Raw genomic sequence first — 24964 nt, forward strand, 5'->3', positions numbered from 1 at the left:
GTGCCAGCTCTGCGCTCCAGACCTCCAGTGCGCCTCCATGGCCCAGCATAACCTGCGTCGGCTCTACGCACTATGCCTCCAGTGCGCCTTCATAGCCCAGTGTGTCCCGTGCCAGCTCTCCACACTCACCGAGCTGGAGTGGGTATCCAGCCAGGACGTGTTGTGGCAGCTCTCCGCACCACACTTCCAGGACGTCTCCTCAGTCCGGTGAGACCTGTTCCGGCTCCACGTATGAAGCCTCCAGTGATGATCCATGGTCCGCAGCCTCCAGTGATGATCCATGGTACGAAGCCTCCAGTGATGATCCATGGCACGAAGCCTCCAGTGATGATCCATGGCACGAAGCCTCCAGTGATGATCCATGGCCCGGAGCCTGTAGTGATGATCCATGGCACGAAGCCTCCAGTGATGATCCATGGCCCGGAGCCTGTAGTGATGATCCATGGCAAGGAGCCTGCAGCAATGGTCCCCAGTCTGGAGCCTCCAGCGACGGTCCGCAGTCCAGAGCCTCCAGCAACGATCTGCAGTCTAGAGCATCCAGCGGGGGTTCCCAGTCCAGAGCCTCCGGTGATGGTCTGCAGTCCAGAGCCTCCGGCGACGATCTGCAGTCCAGAGTCTTCAGCGACGAGCTGCAGTCCAGAGCCTCCAGCGACGATCTGCAGTCCAGAGCCTCCAGCGGGGGTTCCCATTTCAGAGCCTCCGGCGACAATCTGAAGTCCAGAGCCTCCAGCGGTGGTTCCCAGTTCAGAGCCTCCGGCAATGATCCACGGTCCGGTTCCTCCGGCATCGATTCACGGTCCGGAGTCTCCGGCGACGATCCACGGTCCGGTTCCATAGAAGCGGAGGTTTCAGCGTAGGGAGCAGGGGATACGCCACCGAGATTAGATGCCCACCCGGACCCTCCCCTATAGGTTCAGGTTTGCGGTCGGAGTCCGCACCTTTGGGGGGATGGGTACTGTCACGCCCTGACCTTAGAGATCCTTGTTATTCTCTATGTTTTGTTAGGTCAGGGTGTGATTTGGGTGGGCATTCTATGTTCTCTATTTCTTTGTGTTTGGCCGAGTGTGGTTCCCAATCAGAGGCAGCTGTCTTTCATTGTCTCTGATTGGGGATCATACTTAGGCAGCCCCTTTTTCCCTCCTTCAGTGTGGGATCTTATCTTTGTTTGAGTGCATGTAGTTTGCGCGACAAAGCTTTTCGTTTGTTGTATTGTTTATTGTTTTTTTCTTGGTGGAACATTTAAATAAAAGAATGTACGCCTACCACGCTGCACCTTGGTCTCCTTCAAACGACAAACATTAGTCATGTTCTCAAATTGTTCCAAGCATAAAGTTTACTACAGGTTTCCTTATGGTTTTATTTAAAGTCATGTTCTCAAATTGTTAAGAAAACTTTCCATAAAAAACACAAGAAAACTTTAGTAACTTTCAGAAAAAGTTGTAAGAATTTTATTTAAAAACATACATTCTGTTCTCAGAACGTGAAACCTTTCCACAAAACACAATATACTTAATTTTTTTTAACCTTTATTTAACTAGGCAAGTCAGTTAAGAACAAATTCTTATTTACAATGACGGCCCCGGCCAAACCTTAACCCGGACGATGCTGGGCCAATTGTGCACTGCCCTATGGGTCTGCCAATCACGGCCGGTTGTGAAACATCCTGGAATCGAACCAGGGTCTGTATTGACGCCTCTAGCACTGAGATGCAGTGCCTCAGACCGCTGCGCCACTCGGGAGAGGAGGCAATGGCTCAGAGAATGTTCTAAGAACGTTATTTTAAAACATATACATTCCATTCTGAGCATCTACAAAACTCTCTCTTTCAGGTGTTCAAGTGCGTTGGCCGCGCCTACTAATTGGCCACACCTGATCTTAATGAGTGCTTGTTTCCTTTGAAATGGGGTCTGTTTGAATAGACTAAAATGAACAGCTTTGTATGTGTAAAAAAGCATGGCATGCTAGCTCTATCCTGATGGTGCAGTGGACTAATTCCATGGATATATTATAGGTTCAAATCTCACTGACTCTGTTTCACAATAAAAAATATATGTGTTGTCTTATTGAAACATTCAGTTTAAGTTTTAAGAAAGTTATTCTAAAACCTCCAAATGACCTATCATTTTTGTTCTAAAATGTTCAGGCGAAATGTTCACTTCTGTTCTCAGAACGTTTAATTTTTGCTTTGTTTTGTATAGCTTTGTTCCCGCAACCAATGTGAAACCAAAAACATACGTTCCCACAACTTCCAGGGAACCAAATGTGCTTGCTGGGAGAGATGTGGCATGTGAGGATGCTATGATGATTTGTAGTGCATTGCTTTTTATGTATTGGAAAATCACACCCATTACATATGCATAGATACATGAGGGTGAACTGTTGGCAAGTTATTAAATGTTGATTCAAATGTGCAGTGCTTATATTAGCTCAGTAGCAATAATGTGTTTACATGAACTCACAGTACTATGCAAATTGCAGCAAAATGTGAAACAGCATTCAAATTAACAGCGTGACCAAAGTAAACGAAGTCTCGACAGCCAAACACACACAGTAGTTTGGCTAATCAGATTGCATCCGCGGCCTCATTTGCTTCAACTCTAAATAGTTTCTGAACCTCCCTCTGAGCCAAAATGTCTTCAGAGCTACATTCTCAACAGGGGGTGGTAAAGTCCATGATGTGACATTCGGTTAGAGAGGGAGTTAAGAAATACTAATGCCCCAGATTCACTACGTACTACGTATTATTTAACCAATTTCTTCCATAGCTGGGGTCACATTCATAAATGCACGAGGACTTGCCTACTTGATGACCACAATGCATGGAGGGTGACCAGCACTACAGCACAGGACCATTTGTGTGGGTTGAATCATTCATTACATAGACGCACAGGCGTAAGCACACACACACAGGTGCAAACACACACAAGCACCACACACACACATACACACTCCAATCCAAGGCAATCCAAAACACATCCATATGTATAAGACACACGGTTCGACATACACTCTCTCTCTGACAGAAAGGACACTCTATGACACACAAAACCACTTGCACACACACACACACATGTACACAAATATACCCTCACGCATGCGCACACGCACACACACACACACCTCTCATACCACTCATGCCACTGAAAGTAAACCAGCCAGCGAAAACCTACTTCCTTATTCACCCTGAAGATGAAAGTGACATGAGACCAGAGAGGAGCACCAACACAGAGAATATATCCATGGCACCTAAGTAAGTCATAACTTTTCAACCTCCACTTTATAACGTGTGGACGCAAGGAGATAGGTATTGCCTCAAGTATACAGCAAGCCTATATCACCATCTCTACATCTCCACTCGGGGGTAAACACACATAACAAAAGTAAGTCACTCAGATGCTGAAGGGAATGGGTCTAGTAGTGGAAGCAGTTCAACTGGGGTGAATCTGCCACTCTCAAATCTAAAGAGAAATGTAGATGTGTCTTGGATACTGTAGTAGTAATCCAACTTTGAACAAATAACTGTAACCGATTAATTCTTTGTGGGCAAGAAAACAACTTTAGGCTGTTATCTTCTTATGGCCGGGGGCAGTATTGAGTAGCTTGGATGAATAAGGTGCCCAGAGTAAACTGCCTGCTACTCAGGCACAGCTGCTAATATATGCATATCATTAGTATATTTGGATAGAAAACACTGAAGTTTCTAAAACTGTTTGAATGATGTCTGTGAGTATAACAGAACTCATATGGCAGGCAAAAACCTGAGAAAATTCCAACCAGGAAGTGGGAAATCTGAGGTTTGTAGTTTTTCAACTCATCGCCTATCGAATACACAGTGGGGTATTGGTCATATTGCACTTCCTAAGGCTTCCACTAGATGTCAACAGTCTTTAGAACCTTGTTTGATGCTTCTACTGTGAAGGAGGGGAGAATGAGGGCTCTTTGAGTTAGAGGTCTGGCAGATATACCATCGCATTTCTACAGACAAAGGAATTCTCCGGTTGGAACATTATTGAAGATTTATGGTAAAAACATCCTAAAGATTGATTTTATACTTCGTTTGACATGTTTCTACGAACTGTAATATGACTTTTCGTCTGAACTTTCGCATGGACTTGCCCGCGCGTCGTGAGTTTGGATTGTGTACTGAACGCGCAAACAAAAAGGAGGTATTTGGACATAAATTATGGACTTTATGGAACAAATCAAACATTTATTGTGGAACTGGGATTCCTGGGAGTGCATTCTGATGAAGATCATCAAAGGTAAGTGAATATTTATAATGCTATTTCTGACTTCTGTTGACTACACAACATGGTGGATATCTGTTTGGGTTGTTTTTGCGTATGAGAGCTGTACTCAGATTATTGCATGGTGTGCTTTTTCCGCAAAGTTTTTTTGAAATCTGACACAGCGGTTGCATTAAGGAGAGGTTTATCTAAAGTTCCATGCAAAACACTTGTATCTTTTATCAATGTTTATTATGAGTATTTCTGTAAATTGATGTGGCTCTCTGCAAAATCACTGGATGTTTTGGAGGCAAAACATTCCTGAACATCACGCTCCAAAGTAAACTGAGATTTTTGGATATAAATATGAACTTTATCGAACAAAACATACACCTATTGTGTAATATGAAGTCCTATGAGTATCATCTGACGAAGATCATCAAAGGTTAGTGATACATTTTATCTCGATTTCTGCTTTTTGTGACTCCTCTCTTTGGCTGGAAAAATGGCTGTGTTTTTCTGTGAATAGGTGCTGAACTAACATTATGATATGTTGTGCTTTCGTCGTAAAGCCTTAATGAAATCGAACACTGTGGTGGGATTAACAACAAGTTTATCTTTAAATGGTGTAAAATACTTCTATGTCTGAGGAATTTTAATTATGAGATTTCATAAGCAAATTATTATGAAAATCGGTGTATATTGTGAGTTGAAACATGCAGGCCTTACCTCAGCGACAGGCACTCCCTCTGGTGGACGGCAGTGCAGCACAATCATGCCTTTAATGGGCACCTCCCTCCCCTGGGGATCCTGCTCAAAGTTCTTCCTCAGGTCTGGGAGAGGGGAGGGACAAACGAAGACAGGATTAAATTCATGAGAGTTTCTGGGATTAAATCAAACAGCACTCTCATTTAGGCAATAGGATTCATTTTATGTTTATTTGACTCCAAATATATATATTTTCATCCGCTTACTTCCTCTCTCTTTCTCCTTCAATTACTCACCCCCCTACTCTCTCTCTAGCTTTCTCATCTACTCATCTTTCCTGACTCACTACCCCCCCTCTCTCTCTTTCTCTCCCTCTCTCTCTGCTGGTATGGTTCTGCTACTCACAGGCGATGCGTACGGTGGCCTTGCGGCTCTTGGAGGTGCCCAGGTGGCTCCAGGCCACACACAGACACCAGTAGTCCTCGGGGCCGTGGAAATCCTCCACCTGCTGACGAGACACGTTGATCATCACCTCCCGGATCTTCAACCCTGCAGGGACACAGGTTATAATCCCAGATTACCATTTTATTTTATTTATTTATTTAACCTTTATTTAACTAGGCAAGTCAGTTAAGAACAAATTCTTATTTATAATGACGGCCTACACCGGCCAAACCCAGACGACGGTGTGCGCCGCCCTATGGTACTCCCAATCACGGCTGGTTGTGATACAGCCTGGATTTGAAACAGGGTGTCTGTAGTGACGCCTCAAGCACCGAGATACAGTGCCTTAGACCGCTGCGCCACTCGGGAGGCCATCACAGATGATCATCACAGATTACATCATCCATATTATAATCCAAATGATCACTCAGATTATAAGAAATGTATAGCTAAAATGATCAAAACAGAGTGTCACACGATGTAATCATGAGACTTGGCGAGATTGAAAAGACGGGAGATTAAATATCCAGGCGATAACAGATTATCAGTCCCAAATAGATGAAGAGGTCAACAGAGAGAGGAGTGTCTGTCAGATTACTCAGATTACTGTTTCATTTCCACCCATACACTGTTTTGACGTGATCTTCCTGTCCGTGTTGGCGCCCTCTCGGGTTCGTGCCGAAGAGGAGATCTTCATGGGCTATACTCAGCCTTGTCTCAGGGTAGTAAATTGGTGGTTTGCAGATATCCCTCTAGTGGTGTGCTTTGGCAAAGTGGGTGGGATTATATACTGCCTGGTTGGCCCTGTCCGGGAGTATTATCGAACGGGGCCACAGTCTCAGCCTCCAGTATCTATGCTGCAATAGTTTGTGTCGGGGGGCTCTGGTGTATTCTCCTGTCTTATCCGGTGTCCTAGACCAGTTGGTAGAGCATGGCGCTTGCAACGCCAGGGTTGTGGGTTCAATTCCCACGGGGGGACCAGGATGAATATGTATGAACTTTCAAATTTGTAAGTCGCTCTGGATAAGAGCGTCTGCTAAATGACTAAAATGTAAATGTAAGTATACAGTGGTTTGCGAAAGTATTCACCCCCCTTGGCATTTTTCCTATTTTGTTGCCTTACAACCTGGAATTAAAAGGGATTTTTGGGGGGTTTGTACCATTTGATTTACACAACATGCCTACCACTATGAAGATGCAAAATATTTTCTATTGTGAAACAAACAAGAAATAAGACAAAAAACTGAAAACTTGAGCGTGCTTAACTATTCACCCCCCCAAAGTCAATACTTTGTAGAGCCACCTTTTGCAGCAATTACAGCTGCACGTCTCTTGGGATATGTCTCTTTAAGCTTGGCACATCTAGCCACTGGGATTTTTGCCCATTCTTCAAGGTAAAACTGCTCCAGCTCCTTCAAGTTGGATGTGTTCCGCTGGTGTACAGCAATCTTTAAGTCATACCACAGATTCTCAATTGGATTGAGGTCTGGGTTTTGACTAGGCCATTCCAAGACATTTAAATGTTTCCCCTTAAACCACTCGAGTGTTGCTTTAGCAGTATGCTTAGGGCCATTGTCCTGCTGGAAGGTGAACCTCCGTCCCAGTCTCAAATCTCTGGATCCAGTCTCAAATCTCTATCCATCATTCCTTCAATTCTGACCAGTTTCCCAGTCCCTGCCGATGAAAAACATCCCCACAGCATGATGCTGCCACCACCATGCTTCACTGTGGGGATGGTGTTCTCGGGGTGATGAGGGATGTTGGGTCTGCGCCAGACATATCTTTTTCCTTGATGGCCAGAAAGCTCAATTTTAGTCTCATCTGACCAGAGCACCTTCTTCTATATGTTTGGGGAGTCTCCCAAATGCCTTTTGGCGAACACCAAACGTTTTCTTATTTTTTCTTTATGCAATGTTTTTTTTCTGGACACTCTTCCGTAAAACCCAGCTCTGTGGAGTGTATGGCTTAAAGTGGTCCTATGGACACATACTCCAATCTCTGCTGTGGAGCTCCTTCAGGGTTATCTTTGGTCTCTTTGTTGCCTCTCTGATTAATGCCCTCCGTGCCTGGTCCGTAAGTTTTGGTGGGCGGCCTTCTCTTGGCAGGTTTGTTGTGGTACTATATTCTTTTCATTTTTAATAATGGATTTAATGGTGCTCCGTGGGATATTCCAAGTTTCTGATACTTTTTTATAACCCAACCCTGATCTGTACTTCTCTACAACTTTGTCCGTGATCTATTTGGAGAGCTCCTTGGTCTTCAAAGTGCCGCTTGCTTGGTGGTGCCCCTTGCTTAGTGGTGTTGCAGACTCTGGGGCCTTTCAGAACAGGTGTATATGTACTGAGATCATGTGACAGATCATGTGACACTTAGATTATACACAGGTGGACTTTATTTAACTAATTATGTGACTTCTGAAGGTAAATGGTTGCACCAGATCTTATTTAGGGGCTTCATAGCAAGGGGGGTGAATTCACATGCACGCACCACTTTTGTGTCTTTTTGGGGTGGAATTTTTTTAAACAATCTTTTTTTTTCATTTCACTTCACCAATTTGGACTATTTTGTGTATGTCCATTACATGAAATACAAATACAAATATATTTAAATTACAGTTTGTAATGCAACAAAATAGGAAAAACACCAAGGGGGATGAATACATTTGCAAGGCACAGTACTCTAATTCTCTCTCTCTCCCTCCCCTCCCAGTGGACCTGAGCCCTAGTACCATTGCCTCAGGACTACCTGGCCTGATGACTCCTTGCTGTCGCCAGTCCACCTGGTCGTGTTGCTACTCCAGTTTCAACTGTTATGCCTGCGGCTATGGAACCCTGACCACTTCACCAGACGTGCTACCTTGTCCCGGACCTGCTGTTTACGACTCTTTCTCTCTACCGCACCTGCTGTCTCGAACTCTGAATGCTCAGCTATGAAAAGCCAACTGACATTTACTCCTGAGGTACTGACCTGTTGCACCCTCTTCAACCACTCTGATTATTATTATTTAACCCTGATGGTCATCTATGAACGTTTGAACATCTTGGCCGTGTACTGTTATAATCTCCACCTGACACAGCCAGAAGAGGACTGGCCACCGCTCAGAGCCGGGTTCCTCTCTAGGTTTATTCTTAGTTTTCTGCCTTTCTAGGGAGTTTTTCCTAGCCACCGTGCTTCTACACCTGAATTGTTTGCTGTTTGGGGTTTTAGGCTGGGTCTCTGTATAGCACTTTGTGACATCAGCTGATGTAAAAAGGGCATTATAAATACTATCAAGTATGAAGGTAAGACCCAGATACAGACCATGTCGAATAAACAATTGTTTAATATTCCAACAGGGGCAGGAAATAGGTAGGCAGGGGTAAAAAAAAACAGAGGTGGGGCAACGATAGCGGGCGGAAGGCTGGCTCAGGGTAAGGCAGAGGTCAGTAATTCAGAGGAGGGCAAAGGTACAGGTCGCAGGCAGGCTCAGGGCCAGGGGCAGGCAAGGGTCAAAACCAGGAGGGCGAGAAAAGAGAGACTGGGAAAGCAGGAGCTGAGACACAAACCGCTGGTTGACATGAACAAACAAGACGAACTGGCAACAGACAAACAGAGAACACAGGTATAAATAGAGAGGGGGTAAAATTACATACACAAAATTCCAACATAACCCTTGTTCTTTTAGAACTACGTTATCCTCCTTTTCCACAAAAAGGTGTGTTGCAATTTGTCAGCTGGATCCTGGTATTGAAAAGACTCCATCTTAGCTTGAGGTACACACACCACCTTGTTTTTATATCTGTGTGTGTATAATTCACTTCAAACCTCAATTTCTCAATGCATTTCTCAAGCTGTGATTCAACCCATAATCATGAACAGTAGGGATATGGTTGGTAATTAATTGATTTATTTTTGTTGTACTGAATTCAACTAACAGGAACATAAAAGGCTCACTGTCCAACAGCAACAGACTGTAGGGCTACACAAAACTATGTGAGACTGTATTGGACCATTAATGCTTAATAAGGAAGCTCTGCTGGTTATCTTAGAAAGCAGAGTCTTCAAAGCTATTTCAGGGCAGCTCTCCAAAGGGGAAAGCAGCTCCGTCTATGATATCTCTATTCTCCCTGCCTGCTATATAAGCCCAATTTCACAGATGGTTCCAAACCGGCCCATCGTGGGGTATGAACAGTAAATTATGCAGACATTCTGATGGTGGTGTGTTCTCTCCTCAGTGTGTGTGTATGTGTGTCTGCACACGTGAGTTCTCGGCTCAAAGAGTCCTCTCTGCGGGCCGCTCCCAGCATGCATTGCACAGCAGACAAACAGGACCACAATGTAGATCAAGACAAAATGGAAACCAATAATGTGATGTGATTTGAAGGGTGTCTGTCTGAAACCAGACTGACAGCCATGCACAGTCAGTTGAAGGTCATTCTTGTTTGATAGAGATGTGTTTGGAGAGATATTAATTGACACAGATAAACAGAAATATGGAAGTCATAAGAGAGGGGTCCACAGCTCTGGTCCAGCGAAGGCTGCAATTCTGCAGATACATTTTTCTGACACTGATTTCTACCTGTTAAACTAGGTGTGTCCACAATACAGCCATTCAGAAGTACCAGGGAGAGACAAAAACCAACAGGACTGTGGAACTTAAGGGCCTGAGTTGTGCACCGCTATCATAAATTAAGCAGAGTAACCTAGGGGAGCATCACCAGAAATGACTGTTTTCAAGTAATTGATCAACATTCAAATGGTAGGTAGATAATTTCTTATAGAGACTTTTCAAGTGCACTTGGCATCAGCTAGTCTTGTCACACTCGTACAAGGTCAGAGATTTCAGTTTGAACCCCATCTTGGGTCCATACCAAGACCTGTGCCTGTCTGTCTAAAAGCTTTATATGGATGCCAGTGATCATGTAATCACTGGTTTAAGTGCTTTCTGACATGCGACTTAGTTTATGAATTTTGATTACAGTTTAAATACAATAAGACCATTAAAGGGGGGAATTTGATTCAGCAATCTGTAAAATCATAATGACTCCCTCTCCATTGGGGGAAGTGCTTAATCTCTAATCACTATGAAGACCGCAATGTACAGTCGTGGCCAAAAGTTTTGAGAATGACACAAATATTCATTTTCTCAAAGTCTGCTGCCTCAGTTTTTATGATGGTAATTTGCATATACTCCAGAATGTTATGAAGAGTGATCAGATGAATTGCAATTAATTGCAAAGTCCCTCTTTGCCATGCAAATGAATTGAATCCCCCAAAAACACTTCCACTGCATTTCAGCCCTGTCACAAAAGGACCAGCTGACATTATGTCAGTGATTCTCTCATTAACACAGGTGTGAGTGTTGAAGAGGACAAGGCTGGAGATCACTCTGTCATGCTGATTGAGTTCGAAAAACAGACTGGAAGCTTCAAAAGGAGGGTGGTGCTTGGAATCACTGTTCTTCCTCTGTCAACCATGGTTACCTGCAAGGAAACACGTGCCATCATCATTGCTTTGCACAAAAAGGGCTTCACAGGCAAGGATATTGCTGCCAGTAAGATTGCACCTAAATCAACCATTTATCGGATCATCAATAGGAGAGCGGTTCAGTTGTTGTGAAGAAGGCTTCAGGGCGCCCAAGAAAGTCCAGCAAGCGCCAGGACCGTCTCCTAAAGTTGATTCAGCTGCGGGATCGAGGCACCACCAGTACAGAGCTTGCTCAGGAATGGCAGCAGGCAGGTGTGAGTGCATCTGTACGCACAGTGAGGCAAAGACTTTTGGAGGATGGCCTGGTGTCAACAAGGGCAGCAAAGAAGCCACTTCTCTCCAGGAAAAACATCAGGGACAGACTGATATTCTGCAAAAGGTACAGGGATTGGACTGCTGAGGACTGGGGTAAAGTAATTTTCTCTGATGAATCCCCTTTCCGATTGTTTGGGGCATCCGGAAAAAAGCTTGTCCGGAGAAGAAAAGGTGAGCGCTACCATCAGTCCTGTGTCATGACAACAGTAAAGCATCCTGAGACCATTCATGTGTGGGGTTGCTTCTCAGCCAAGGAAGTGGGCTCACTCACAATGTTGCCTAAGAACACAGCCATGAATAAAGAATGGTACAAACACATCTTCCGAGAGCAACTTCTCCCAACCATCCAGGAACAGTTTGGTGACGAACAATGCCTTTTCCAGCAAAATGGAGCACCTTTCCATAAGGCAAAAGTGATGACTAAGTGGCTCGGGGAACAAAACATCAATATTCTGGGTCCATGGCCAGGAAACTCCCCAGATCTTAATCCCATTGAGAACTTGTGGTGAAATCCTCAAGAGGCGGGTGGACAAACAAAACCCCACAAACTCTGACAAACTCCAAGCATTGATTATGCAAGAATGGACTGCCATCAGTCAGGATGTGACCCAGAAGTTAATTGACAGCATGCCAGGGTGGATTGCAGAGATCTTGAAAAAGAAGGGTCAACACTGCAAATATTGACTCTTTGCATCAACTTCATGTAATTGTCAATAAAAGCCTTTCAGGAAACTAGGTGTATGTTGCATGTCATTACTTCACAGGTGCGGCATTTGAATATAAACATTTATTTTTTATCAATGTGTTTTTTGGCAGAAATGTCTTCTGGAACATGTGAACTTTCATGTGCCTTAATAACAAACTTGTATGCCATCTGTAAATATGAATAAAATTGTTAAATTACGAGCCTAGTTGGTTTAGCCACAGAAAGGGACAGCAACCTTCCCGCTAGCCATCATTGCAGGCAATCTGATGATGCTGTGACACACCACCCCAGACCATGACGGACCCTCCACCTCCAAATCCATCCCGCTCCAGAGTACAGGACTTGGTATAACGCTCATTCCTTCGACGATAAACGCGAATTCCACAGTTGCATGTTTAATTGATATTCATTGTTCATTAATTGTTTATGGTTCATTGAACAAGAATGGGAAACAGTGTTTAAACCCTTTATAACTGTGAAGTTATTTGGATTTTTACGAATTATCTTTGAAAGACTGGGTCCTGAAAAAGTGAGGTTTCTTTTTTTGCTGAGTTTAGCTCCGACAGTGCAATCTCACAGTTTCACAACATATACACAACACACACAAATCTAAGTGAGGCATGGAATTCAAAATATTTACATATATGAACAAGCGATGTGAGAGCAGCATGGACTAAGATACAGTAGAATAATATAGAATACAGTTTCCATATGAGATGCGTAATGCAAGATATGTAAACATTATCAAAGTGACTAGTGTTCCATTTCCTAAAGCGGCCAGTGATTTCTAGTCTGTGTCTATAGGCAGCAGCCTCTATGTCACGCCCTGACGTTAGTTATCTATGTTTTCTCTATTATTTTGGATAGGTCAGGGTGTGACGAGGGTGGGTATGCTTGTTTTTGTATTGTCTAGTTTTTTTGTATATATAGGGGTTTTGGTATGTCTAGGTATATGTAGGTCTATGGTGGCCTGAATTGGTTCCCAATCAGAGGCAGCTGTTTATCGTTGTCTCTGATTGGGGATCATATTTAGGTTGCCCTTTTCCCTTTTGGTTTTGTGGGTTCTTGTCTATGTGTAGTTGCCTGTTTAGCACTCTTTGTATAGCTTCACGGTTCGTTTTGTTAGTTTTGTTAAGTGTTCATTCTTAAATAAAGAAGAATGTACGCTTACCACGCTGCACCTTGGTCTCCTCCCTACGACGGCTGTGACACTCTAATGTGCTAGTGATGGCTGTTTAACAGTCTGATGGCCTTGAGATAGAAGCTGTATTTCAGTCTCTCGGTCCCAGCTTTGATGCACCTGTACTGACTTCGCCTTCTGGATAATAGCGGGGTGAACAGGCAGTGGCTCAGGTGGTTGATGTACTTAATGATCTGTTTGGCCTTCCTGTGACATCTTTTTGGCTTTCCTGTGACATGTAGGTGTCCTGGAGGGCAGGTAGTTTGCCCCAGGTAATGCGTTGGGCAGACCGCACCACCCTCTGGAGAGCCTTGAGTTTGCGGGCGCTGCAGTTGCCGTACCAGGCGGTGATACAGCCCAAGAGGATACACTCAATTGTGCATCTGTAAAAGTTTGTGAGGATTTTAGGTGCCAAGCCACATTTCTTCAGCTTCCTGAGGTTGAAGAGGCTCTGTTGCGCCTTCACCACACTGTCTGTGTGGGCTGTCCATTTCAGTTTGTCAGTGATGTGTACGCCAAGGAACTTGAAGCTTTCTACCTTCCCCTACTGCAGTACCGTTGATGTGGATAAGGGGGTATGCCTAGTTTCCCCAAACGGGTCACATTTACACCTTCTGTATCCGGTGCATGTGACAAATAAACATAGATTTGATTTGATATAGCTTGTGTTAACCACATGGCCTCACATGTGATTCGTTAGAGATGGGTGGGGCTAAAGCTTAAGAGGGTGTGAACGATGCTGAATGCGTGTAGACAAAGAAGAGCTCTCAAAAGTGGGGTTACAAGTTTATAAACTTTCAAAGCAGTTACTTTCCCATTGTTCCTCAGCAGCAGTGTATGATATACCATTTTCTAGTTCTGAGTCTCTACTTTTATCCAATGTAAAAAACACCATTTAAAATTTTGCAACATAAGACCGAATCGAGGCGGTCGGTCACATTTAGTCAACACAACACTGTTATCATCTTTAATATGCTGTTTATCTTCTGGTTTGTTCCACAGAATAATAGTGTCAGAACATAAACTGTGTCCAGTAGTTTTTCTTTCTAAAAGTATCAACAAAAGACAGACTCCGTACAGTGGGGCAGTAGAAACACATATTAAACTTCTGTAGGTGGCACAACTCTGATGTTTCTCTGGGAAAATGTATTCTCTCTCAATAGAGCAAATAAAAGGAAAATACTGATTTCTATTTTCCGCTACTATCATGTATGTAGTTTACTGATACAACATCCAGACTAGTAGAAAAGGAGTCTAGGGTAGGTTTGAAACAGATCATCCTTTCTACAAAGGGGCATAAAGGAGCCGTGTGTGTGTGAATGTATGTGTGTCTGTGTCTGTGTCTGTCTGTCTGTGTGTGCATCCAAGAATGCATTTGTAGCCCAAACAAAGAAGGCATGACTAATGCTATCAAATAATCCTCCCAAACGAATGTGCGAGTAATATCTTATTGAGCAGGTGTCAGTGTGAAGCTGCTGAAGGGGAGATAGAGAAAATCAGGAAGCCACCCTTTCTCCCAGAATCCTTCACACTGTGTGAAGTTCAACAAAGCTTAGCCACAGTATCAGTGACCTGGTATTCCGCTATTGAACTGTTTTTCACTCATGTTTTCTTTGTGTGTTTCTAAATGTATTTAGTGTATGTGTATATGTGTGTGTAAATCCCAATACATCTACAGTGCTGCTTGAAAGTATGTGAACCAATTGTGCAATTACAGATTTTTTTTGTTTTTACCATGGAATCTTCATTTAATCAGTCTATTTGATCTGACATAACAGGTTTATATTTACCAATACCATATGTTGGTGTAGAGGAAATCATGCATGTAGTAGAAAAACAAAATTAAAAAAGAATTAGCGCAGGTGCAAAAATAAGTGAACCCCAAGTTGCATTGGTTAAATCAAGTAGGTAAGTAGAATCAGGTGGTATACCAAATGAACCAATCAAAGGAGAGATCGTTAGAAAAGAGTTTGGGCGGGATTCTGATAAATTCAGATAATAAACCTGGTCAGTTTGGTGTTACCCATCCAGGTGAATGCAAAGCACACCATGCAGAAAGGAAAGGAAAGGAGATCTCAGAGGACATCAGTCTGGGGAAGGCTAAAATCATTTAAAAAAGATTTGAGCTCCATCAGTCCACTGTGAAGCAAATCATTTACAAATGGAAAGCATTTAACATGACAGCAACGTGGCCTAGAAGTGGACACCCTTCCAAAATATCCATAAGAGCCACAAGAACAATAATAAATCAGGTAAAAGCCAACCCAAATTTCTAGAGATTTGCAGAAATCCCTTGCTGCATCTCAGGTAACTGTGCAACAATGAGGAGAACACTCAATTGAAATGCCATTCATGGGAGGGTTGCTTGGAAGAAGCCTCTGCTGTCAAAAAAGAACCAAACTGTCCGTCTTAACTTTGCCTGAGACCACCTGGACAAACCTGAAGGTTTCTCGAAGTCCATTGTCTGGAACGATGAATCCAAAATTGACCTTTTTGGTCACAATCAACACCGCTATGTTTGGTGAAAACCCAACACTGCCTACCACTAAAATAACCTTATCCCAAAAGTCAAGCATGGTAGTGGGAATGTCAAGATCTGGGGCTGCTTTTCCTCCTCTGGACCTGTAGGACTCCACATCATTAAGGGAACCATGAATTCTGAGGTATACCAGGAGATGATTGAACAGAACGTCAGGCCATCAGTCAAGGAGCTACAGCTGGGCTGAAAATGGGTCTTCCAACAAGACAACGACCAAAAGCATTCAAGCAAATCTACCAAAGAATGGCTCAGGTGAAAGGAGATTTGTGTTTTGGATTGGTCAAGTCAAAGTCCTGACCTAAATCCAATCGAGATATTGTGGCAGGACCTGAAGCGGGCAGTTCATGCCAGACACCCCTCAAACCTCACTCAATTGGCTGAGTTCTATAAGGAGGAGTGGGCAAAAATCCCTCAAAACAGATGTCAGAGATGTCCCTAATTACCAGCCCTGTAGGGTTCACATACTTTCAAGCAGCACAGTATATCCCCTCTTCCCTCTCCTTTTCATTACATTTCCATCCCTCTATCCCCATTTTCTATTCTCTCTCTGTACCTCTCTTCACATGTCTCTCCATCTCTGCCTTGTGGCTCAGGTCTTGCCAATGGATCTTGACAGAGTGCCATGACGAGGAGATAACGCATCCATCACTCTCTCTCCTCCACCCTTGCTCTCCCTCTCCCTCTTTTCTTTCTCCTCTACCCTCTCCTTCTAAAGGCGGCATGGATAATGATGTTCTGTTTTTACTCTCTCTCTAGTTTATCCTCCTCTTTCTCCCCCACTCTCCTTCTCTCTCCATGCTCTCCCCCCACCCCTCTTTCTCCAGCTCCCCACACCCTCCATCCTTCCCATTTTCTTTCTCTCTATCCTTCTCCCTGGCAGTGATCCTATGCTGTGATCTCTCTCTGGTTCTCTGTGCCATTGTCTGGCTTCTGGCTGGGTCTGTGGAGCGGCCCCGCAGGGAGTAGCCGTGCGCCAGCTACAAGTGCTTCCTGATCCACCCAGCAAAGCTTGGCACAGCACAGTGTGTGTGTGTGAGTTCCCCGCTCGGCCCTGGATGTCTCTGTCACGCTTATCGCCGCGGCCAGGGAACAGGGATTATCCAAATGCTATGTGTTTGTAGAGACTAGAGATGCTCACAGGGCAGACGTGCACACCAAGATGAGGCTTGTTGTCAATGTGGCTTGGGCTGCAGGTTGTGGTGGCAGACAGGTAGCTTCAGGGGGAGCATTTGACACATTTTCCGCTTTTGAACGTTGCTTCGGGGAAACATTTGCGCAATGTGACATTAGAGACATGACGCCCAGCATGTGGGGACTGTGGGGGGACGGTGGTTGTCTGGCAAAGTGCAAGATGAACCCAGGCAGACAAGCGGAACATTGGAACATGCTCCCAGCAACATTTTCAGTCTGGTCCCAGCTGTGTGTCACACTTCATCCCGGTACCAAAGGGACACATTAATGCACAAATTAAGGCATGATAATTCAGCCATTAAAAACGCTGCAAGTCACATGTGTTCGCTGCCTCCTCCACATCGTTTGGTTAACCTAGATGTAAATAAGCTTGTGAGTTTTAGTTATTATAACTCTGCTATGTTTAATGTCTCTCTTACTGCTTTCTCATTCACTTCTCAATTATATTCTACTGTCTCTCTGTCTCCGTAGTTCAGAATCACTTCTGCTACTGTGTCTGTATCTCTGTGTCCGTATCTCTCTCTCTCATCCTCTCTCTCTCTCAGCCCCTGCCTGGTGGGAGGTAGATGATGCCAGTCCGACTGTGATCCTAATACACAACACTGGACTCATCCTCCACAGGAACAGAGAGCCCTCTTTCCCTCCCTCCCTCTCTCCTTCTCCCTCTCCTCCTCAAATATCTCTTCAACAAAGAGTTTGCAGGAACTGATAGCCTTTCCTCTTGTCCTCTGCTTCTCCTCCCTCCCACCTTTCCTTCCTTCTCTCCCTCTTCGACTATCGCTTCTATCTTTCCATGTAAGCGAGCACAGGAACGGATATTCTCTCCTTCCCCCCTCTCAATTTTCCATCTCTGTTTATCTCTCCATCTTCATCTGGGTATCAACTGTCTCCCAGTTAAAGATCCGTCAGGAACAATTACCCTCCTCTCTCCTCTCCTTCCTCTCCATTCTCTTCTTTCATTCTTTCTCTCCATGTCTCTCTACCTCCTTAACCATTTCTACACTCCAATCCCACTCTGTCTATCTGGGACCGGGGACTGCAATATACCTGTCGCCTTCGCACACTCTCAAAGATCCAATTCTAAACCAATACCTGTGTCCTACTCATAGGCCCCTTACAGACTACTCCTCCCTTGCAGTTAGACATCTTTCCAGTCCCTCCTTATCTAGACATGGGTTTGGAATCAGGCCCAAGAAATTCCTAACAAATACTATTTGGACTAAGTTCTGCTACTTCATTTGAGTACCTTTATAATATTTCCAACATTACTTCCTCTCCAAATCCATCAGGATTGATCCGCTTTAATGCCATACTGATACCATTCCTAAAACCTCCTAAGTGTAGTTATCAGCGTTGCAGCGTTCTGCTATGGTAGGCTCAATCTGGTAAGCGACAATTACACACATTATTCTACCAGCTCTGCATTCAAGTCTGTTCTGCTCTGCCTAATCGAAAGACTGGGGGAAACTTGTAGAGGGATAAGAAAATGAGAGAAGGAGAAATGTGTTGTGTTGCCATTTGAAGATCCTCAGAACTGTAACTTTCATGTTGTTGCTGCGGCATCTCAGTCTTTGCACCTTGTTCTTAACTGAGCTTGAAGTATGTTGTGCTCTCAGTAAATGAGAGTTTAGGGAATATAGATCAACGTGGTTATTGGAGAACCATGGAGATTTTCGAGCATGGGAAGTGGAGAACATGGAAGGTACAGCGGAGGAGAGATTAGAACATAAAAGATACAGTGGATGAGAGATTAAAACATGGAAGGCACAGAGAAGAGATTAGAACATGGAAGGTATAGCGGAGGAGAGATTAAAACATGGAAGGTACAGTGCAGGAGAGATCAGAACATGGAAGGTACAGATGAGGAGAGATTAGAAGGTACAGAGGAGTAGAGATTAGAAGGTACAGAGGAGTAGAGATTAGAAGGTACAGAGGAGTAGAGATTAGAACATGGAAGGTATAGCAGAGGAGAGATTAGAACATGGAAGGTACAGTGCAGGAGAGATCAGAACATGGAAGGTACAGTGCAGGAGAGATTAAAACATGGAAGGTACAGTGCAGGAGAGATTAAAACATGGAAGGTACAGTGCAGGAGAGATCAGAACATGGAAGGTACAGATGAGGAGAGATTAGAAGGTACAGAGGAGTAGAGATTAGAACAAGGAAGATATAGCAGAGGAGAGATTAGAACATGGAAGGTACAGTGCAGGAGAGATTAGAACATAAAAGGTACAGAGGAGGAGAGATTAGAACATTGAAGGTACCGCGGAGGAGAGATTAGAACATGAAAGGGGAATGTTCATCTTGGCGACGTTCCATAATGTTTTAATCAGTGCCCCGCTATCATCTCCCTGTGTGTATCCCTAGATATTTGCTTAGGGAATCACACATGTAGTGTGTGTACACAGAGAGATGTTAGCACACAGACACACACACGCACTGAAACATTAACCCCTTGCCGCAGAAAGAGATGACAATACAGTGGGTTCGCTGCAGATAACTATTTCACTTTGCTTCATGGGCGACTGTCAACCTCAGTCAGACTCGCACTTCATGTTTCCTTTGGCCTGCTTACCTATAAGGCAGAACCGCACGCAACATCAGGGTCTAGCCTTGATGCTAATCATGTACACAGTGGAATTAAAATGCCACATAGATGGTATAAGACACAGAACCGTGCATAGACTCGCACGCACACAAACACACACACAATCTGTTGGGAATGAACTCACTGCACTCACCTTTACTGAATATTCATGTCTGTTGCTTGGTTTGAAACCTGTACTAAGCTTTGCATTAAAGCACAAGTCTATAAGCAGACAATTTACAAAGAAATCAAAAGAGAAGTGAAAACAAACTGTCATAACTATTCACATTAGTTTAAAATACGCAGTGGCTGCGGTTCCGGATTTTCTCGAAACCTGATTTGCTGTGGCTAAACTACAGGACTGTTTTGCTATCACAGACTGGAACATGGTCCGGGATTCTTCCGATGGCATTGAGGAGTACACCACATCAGTCACTGGCTTTATCAATAAGTGCATCGAGGACGTCGTCCCCACAGTGACTATACGTACATACCCCAACCAGAAGCCATGGATTACAGGCAACATTCACACTGAGCTAAAGGGTAGAGCCGCCGCTTTCAAGGTGCGGGACTCTAACCCGGAAGCTTACAAGAAATCCTGCTATGCCCTGCGACAAACCATCAAACAGGTGAAGCGTCAATACAGGGCTAAGATTGAATCATACTACACCGGCTCCGACGCTCATCTTATGTGGCAGGGCTTGCAAACTATTACAGACTACCAAGGGAAGCACAGCCGCGAGCTGCCCAGTGACACGAGCCTACCAGACGAGCTAAATCACTTCTATGCTCGCTTCGAGGCAAGCAACACCGAGGCATGCCTGAGAGCATCAGCTGTTCCAGACAACAGTGTGATCACGCTCTCCATAACCGACGTGAGTAAGACCTTTAAACAGGTCAACCAACATACACAAAGCCGCGGGGCCAGAAGGATTACCAGGACGTGTGCTCCGGGCATGTGCTGACCAACTGGCATTTTCAACATGTCCCTGATTGAGTCTGTAATACCTACATGTTTCAAGCAGACCACCATAGTCCCTGTGTCCAAGAACACAAAGGCAACCTGCCTAAATGACTACAGACCCGTAGCACTCACGTCCATAGCCATGAAGTGCTTTGAAAGGTTGGTAATGGCTCACATCAACACCATTATCCCAGAAACCCCTTGACCCACTCCAATTTGCATACCGCCCCAACAGATCCTCAGATTATGCAATCTCTATTGCACTCCACACTGCCCATTCCCACCTGGACAAAAGGAACACTTATGTGAGAATGCTATTCATTGACTACAGCTCAGCGTTCAACACCCTAGTACCCTAAAAGCTCATCACTAAGCTAAGGATCCTGGGACTAAACATCTCCCTCTGCAACTAGATCCTGGACTTCCTGTGGGCTGCCCCCCAGGTGGTGAGGGTAGGTAGCAACACATCTGCCACGCTGATCCTCAACACTGGAGCTCCCCAGGGGTGCGTGCTCAGTCCTCTCCTGTACTCCCTGTTCACTCATGACTGCATGGCCAGGCACGACTCTAACACCATCATCAAGTTTGCCTGATCACCAACAATGATGAGACAGCCTATAGGGAGGAGGTCAGAGACCAAGCCGTGTGGTGCCAGGGCAACAACCTCTCCCTCAACGTGATCAAGACAAAGGAGATGATAGTGGACCACAGGAAAAGGAGGACCGAGCACGTCCCCATTCTCATCGACGGGGCTGCAGTGGAGCAGGTTGAGAGCTTCACGTTCCTTGGTGTCCACATCACCAACAAACTATCATGGTCCAAACACACTAACACAGTTGTGAAGAGGGCTCGACAACGCCTTTTCCACTCAGGAGACTGAAAAGATTTGGCATGGGTCCTCAGATCCTCAAAAGGTTCTACAGCTTCACCATCGAGAGCATCCTGACTGGTTGCATCACTGCCTGGTATGGCAACTGCTCGGTATCTGACTGTAAGTCGCTACAGAGGGTAGTGCCTACGGCCCAGTACATCACTGGGGTCAAGCTTCCTGCCATCCAGGACCTATATAATAAGCGGTGTCAGAGGACTCCAGTCACCCAAGTCATAGACTGTTTTCTCTGTTACCGCACGGCAAGCGGTACCGGAGCGCCAAGTCTAGGACCAAAAGGCTCCTTAACAGCATCTATCCCCAAGCCATAAGACTGCTGAACAATTAATCAAATGGCAACCAGACTATTTACATTGACACCCTCCATTGGTTTTGTACACTGCTGCTACCTGCTGTGTATTACAAATGCATAGTCACTTCACCCCTACCTACATGTACAAATTACCTCAAGTAACCTGTACCCCCGCACACTGACTCGCTACCACTACCCCTTGTATTTAGCCCCGTTATTTTTATTTTATTGTGTTACTTTTTATAATTTTCTACTTTACTGTTAGTTAAGTGCCTGTAAGTAACCATTTCACTTGTTGTATATGGCGCATGTGACAAAAAGTTTGATGTGTTTTGATTTAAAGGCCGTGTCTGCGAATACGCTCCACTACAACCCCGTCGATGGTAATGGGGGTCTGTTCAGCCCCACCTTTTCCTGTAGTCAACGATCAGCTCCTTTGTCTTGCTCACATTGATGGAGAGATTGTTGTCCTGGCACCACACTGACAGTTCTGTCTCATTGTGGTTAGTGATCAAGCCTACCACTGTTGTGTCGTCAGCAAACTTAATGATGGTGTTGGAGTCATGTTTGGCCACGCAGTCGTGGGTGAACAGGGAGTACAGGAGGGGATTAAGTACCCACCCCTGAGCCCAGTGTTGAGGATCAGCGTGGCAGACGTGTTGTTGCCTACCCTTACCATCTGGGGGCGGCCCGTCAGGAAGTCCAGGAACCAGTTACAGAGGGAGGTGTTTAGTCTCAGGCTCCTTAGCTTAGTGATGAGCTTCGTGGGCACTATGGTATTGAACTCTGTGCTGTAGTCAATGAACAGCATTTTCACATAAGTGTTCCTTTTGTCCAGGTGGGAAAGGGCAGTGTGGAGTGCAATTGAGATTGTGTCATCCGTGGATCTCTTGGGGCGGTATGCAAATTGGAGTGGGTCTAGGGTACCAGGGAGGATGCTGTTGATGTGAGCCATGACCAGCCTTTCAAAGCCCTTCATGGCTACCGATGTAAGTGCTATGGGGCGGTAATCATTTAAACAGGTTACCTTCGCTTCCTTGGGCACAGGGACTATGGTGGTCTGCTTGAAACATGTAGGTATTACAAACTCAGTCAGGGAGAGGTTGAAAATGTCAGTGAAGTTACTTGCCAGTTGGTCTGCGCATGCTTTGATTACAAGTCCTGGTAATCAGTCTGGTCCCGCGGCTTTGTGAATGTTGACCAAACTTCAAACCGTCTCCTTGGGTAGTCAAACTTCAATGTTCTGTTCTGTCATTTCACCAAGGGAGCCAGTAGTCAGATCGTTATTCTCCAAACACATCTAACTCTGCTCTGCTATCAACAGATAGCTCCGACAGCTGACGTTAATTATTCTAAATGCGAACAGTATTTTAGAGCAGCTCTTTTTATCATCTCTGTGTGGCCATTTGACACACAAACTCAGATCATCCAATACGTGGCTTGATCCACAAGTACTCTGTTAATCTAAACTTCAAAGTAGAAACAGCAACAACAAAAAATATACCTCAGATTGAAGCCAAGCCAGACTCTTTTCTTGTGTTATAAACTTTGCTCGACTTTGCTAGATGACCCGGGGATAGTGAATCTATTGGCGCATGCATGTTTTAGACAACACTGTGTTTGTGTGAGATGAAATCTGTAAACTCAGCAGGAGTATCGTTTTGGAGCACACGCAATTACATTTTCTTTCCCAGAAAAATCAGCAGACACACTCAAGGCTTGGTGTTCATGTCTGGATCTCAAGCTTACTTACAGTAGAATGGAAGTGGTGTCTCTCACCTATCCACTGTCTACTCCATCCCACCCCCAACCCCCTTGCTCTTTCTATCTCTTTCTTTTTCTTGTCACTCGCTCGCGCCACTGAACAAAGTGGCCTAATCTCTCCAAATGGAAGGCTGGTGTTCTAGTGGATGGCCCTTGGCTGGTCTAGGGATTGGTTAAACGTAAAGGCCCGTGGAGAAGTCCACTTCCCTGCATGGACGTGTGGCTTTGCAGCCTGGACCTGTTCACCACGGGACCACGCAGCCGTCATACCGCTCAGGAAGGAGACGCGTTTGGTCTCCTAGAGATGAATGCACTTTGGTGAGAAAAGTGCAAATCAATCTCAGAACAACAGCAAAGGACCTTGTGAAGATGCTGGAGGAAACAGGTACAAAAGTATCTATATCCACAGTAAAACGAGTCCTATATCGACATAACCTGAAAGGCCGCTCAGCAACGAAGAAGCCACTGCTCAAAAACCACCATAAAAAAGCCAGACTACGGTTTGCAACTGCACATGGGGACAAAGATCGTACTTTTTGGAGAAATGTCCTCTGGTCTGATGAAACAAAAATAGAACTGTTTGGCCATAATGATCATCGTTATGTTTGGAGGAAAAAGGAGGAGGCTTGCAAGCCGAAGAACACCATCCCAACCGTGAAGCACGGGGGTGGCAGCATCATTTTATGGGGGTGCTTTAATGCAGGAGGGTCTAGTGCACTTCAAAAAATAGATAGCATCATGAAAAAGGAAAATTATGTGGATATATTGAAGCAACATCTCAAGACATCAGTCAGGAAGTTAAAACTTGGTCGCAAATGGGTCTTCCAAATGGACAACGACCCCAAGCATACTTCCAAAGTTGTGGCAACAAAGACAAGGTATTGGAGTGGCCATCACAAAGCCCTGACCTTAATCCTGTAGATAATTTGTGGGAAGAACTGAAAAAGCGTGTGCGAGCAAAGAGGCCTACAAACCTGACTCAGTTACACCAGCTCTGTCAGGAGGACTGGGCCAAAATTCACCCAACTTATTGTGGGAAGCTTGTGGAAGGCTACCCAAAACGTTTGACGCAAGTTAAACAATTTAACAGCAATGCTACCAAATACTAATGGAGTGTATGTAAACTTCTGACCCACTGGGAATGTGAAATAAAAGCTGAAATAAAACATTCTCTCTACTATTATTCTGACATTTCACATTGTTAAAAAAAGTGGTGATCCTAACTGACCTAAGACAGGGACTTTCTACTGGGATTAAATGTCAGGAATCGTGAAAATTTAGTTTAAATGTATTTGGCTAAGGTGTATGTAAATTTCCGACTTCAACTGTACTACAGCTTGCATAACACATGTTATGTTATATCCTCTCAACTATGACATTCTTCATTGTGCGCATATAATGCATCATGAAAACATATAGTACAGGGACTCCATCAGGTAGGTGATCACTGAGACGGTAATTAACTATTGTACCCCTTAGAACTCTCTGTGTGTTCATAACTACTCTCTTTCATCCCCATGAGAAGACAAGAGAAAACAGATGCCAGCACATTTATATGCCAATACAGAATCATATTACGTTCTCCCTGGAGACACATGCACGCATCACTCTGCCTTCTATCCTGTCATGAGCTTCACATGTCAGAGCCCTGCAGCCCTGCTGCACTGGTGAAACAACTTTAGCATTAGTGCTG

General features: G+C 44.5%; 1 protein-coding gene across 2 annotated transcripts in view; it reads right to left on the bottom strand.

Moving 5' to 3' along the window:
- LOC129818339 (netrin receptor UNC5D-like) overlaps positions 1 to 24964 on the bottom strand; it is a 298807-nt gene that overhangs the window by 48239 nt on the left and 225604 nt on the right. For both annotated transcript variants that reach the window (XM_055874134.1, XM_055874133.1), the window contains exons 3-4: positions 5340 to 5483; positions 4956 to 5059 (exon numbers count right to left, since the gene is read on the bottom strand). In XM_055874134.1, coding sequence (XP_055730109.1) covers positions 4956 to 5059; positions 5340 to 5483 — 248 coding nt within the window. The remainder of the gene's footprint in view (positions 1 to 4955; positions 5060 to 5339; positions 5484 to 24964) is intronic.

Source organism: Salvelinus fontinalis, chromosome 21 (genome assembly GCF_029448725.1).
Source record: "Salvelinus fontinalis isolate EN_2023a chromosome 21, ASM2944872v1, whole genome shotgun sequence".
In the NCBI taxonomy this organism is placed as follows: domain Eukaryota; kingdom Metazoa; phylum Chordata; class Actinopteri; order Salmoniformes; family Salmonidae; genus Salvelinus; species Salvelinus fontinalis.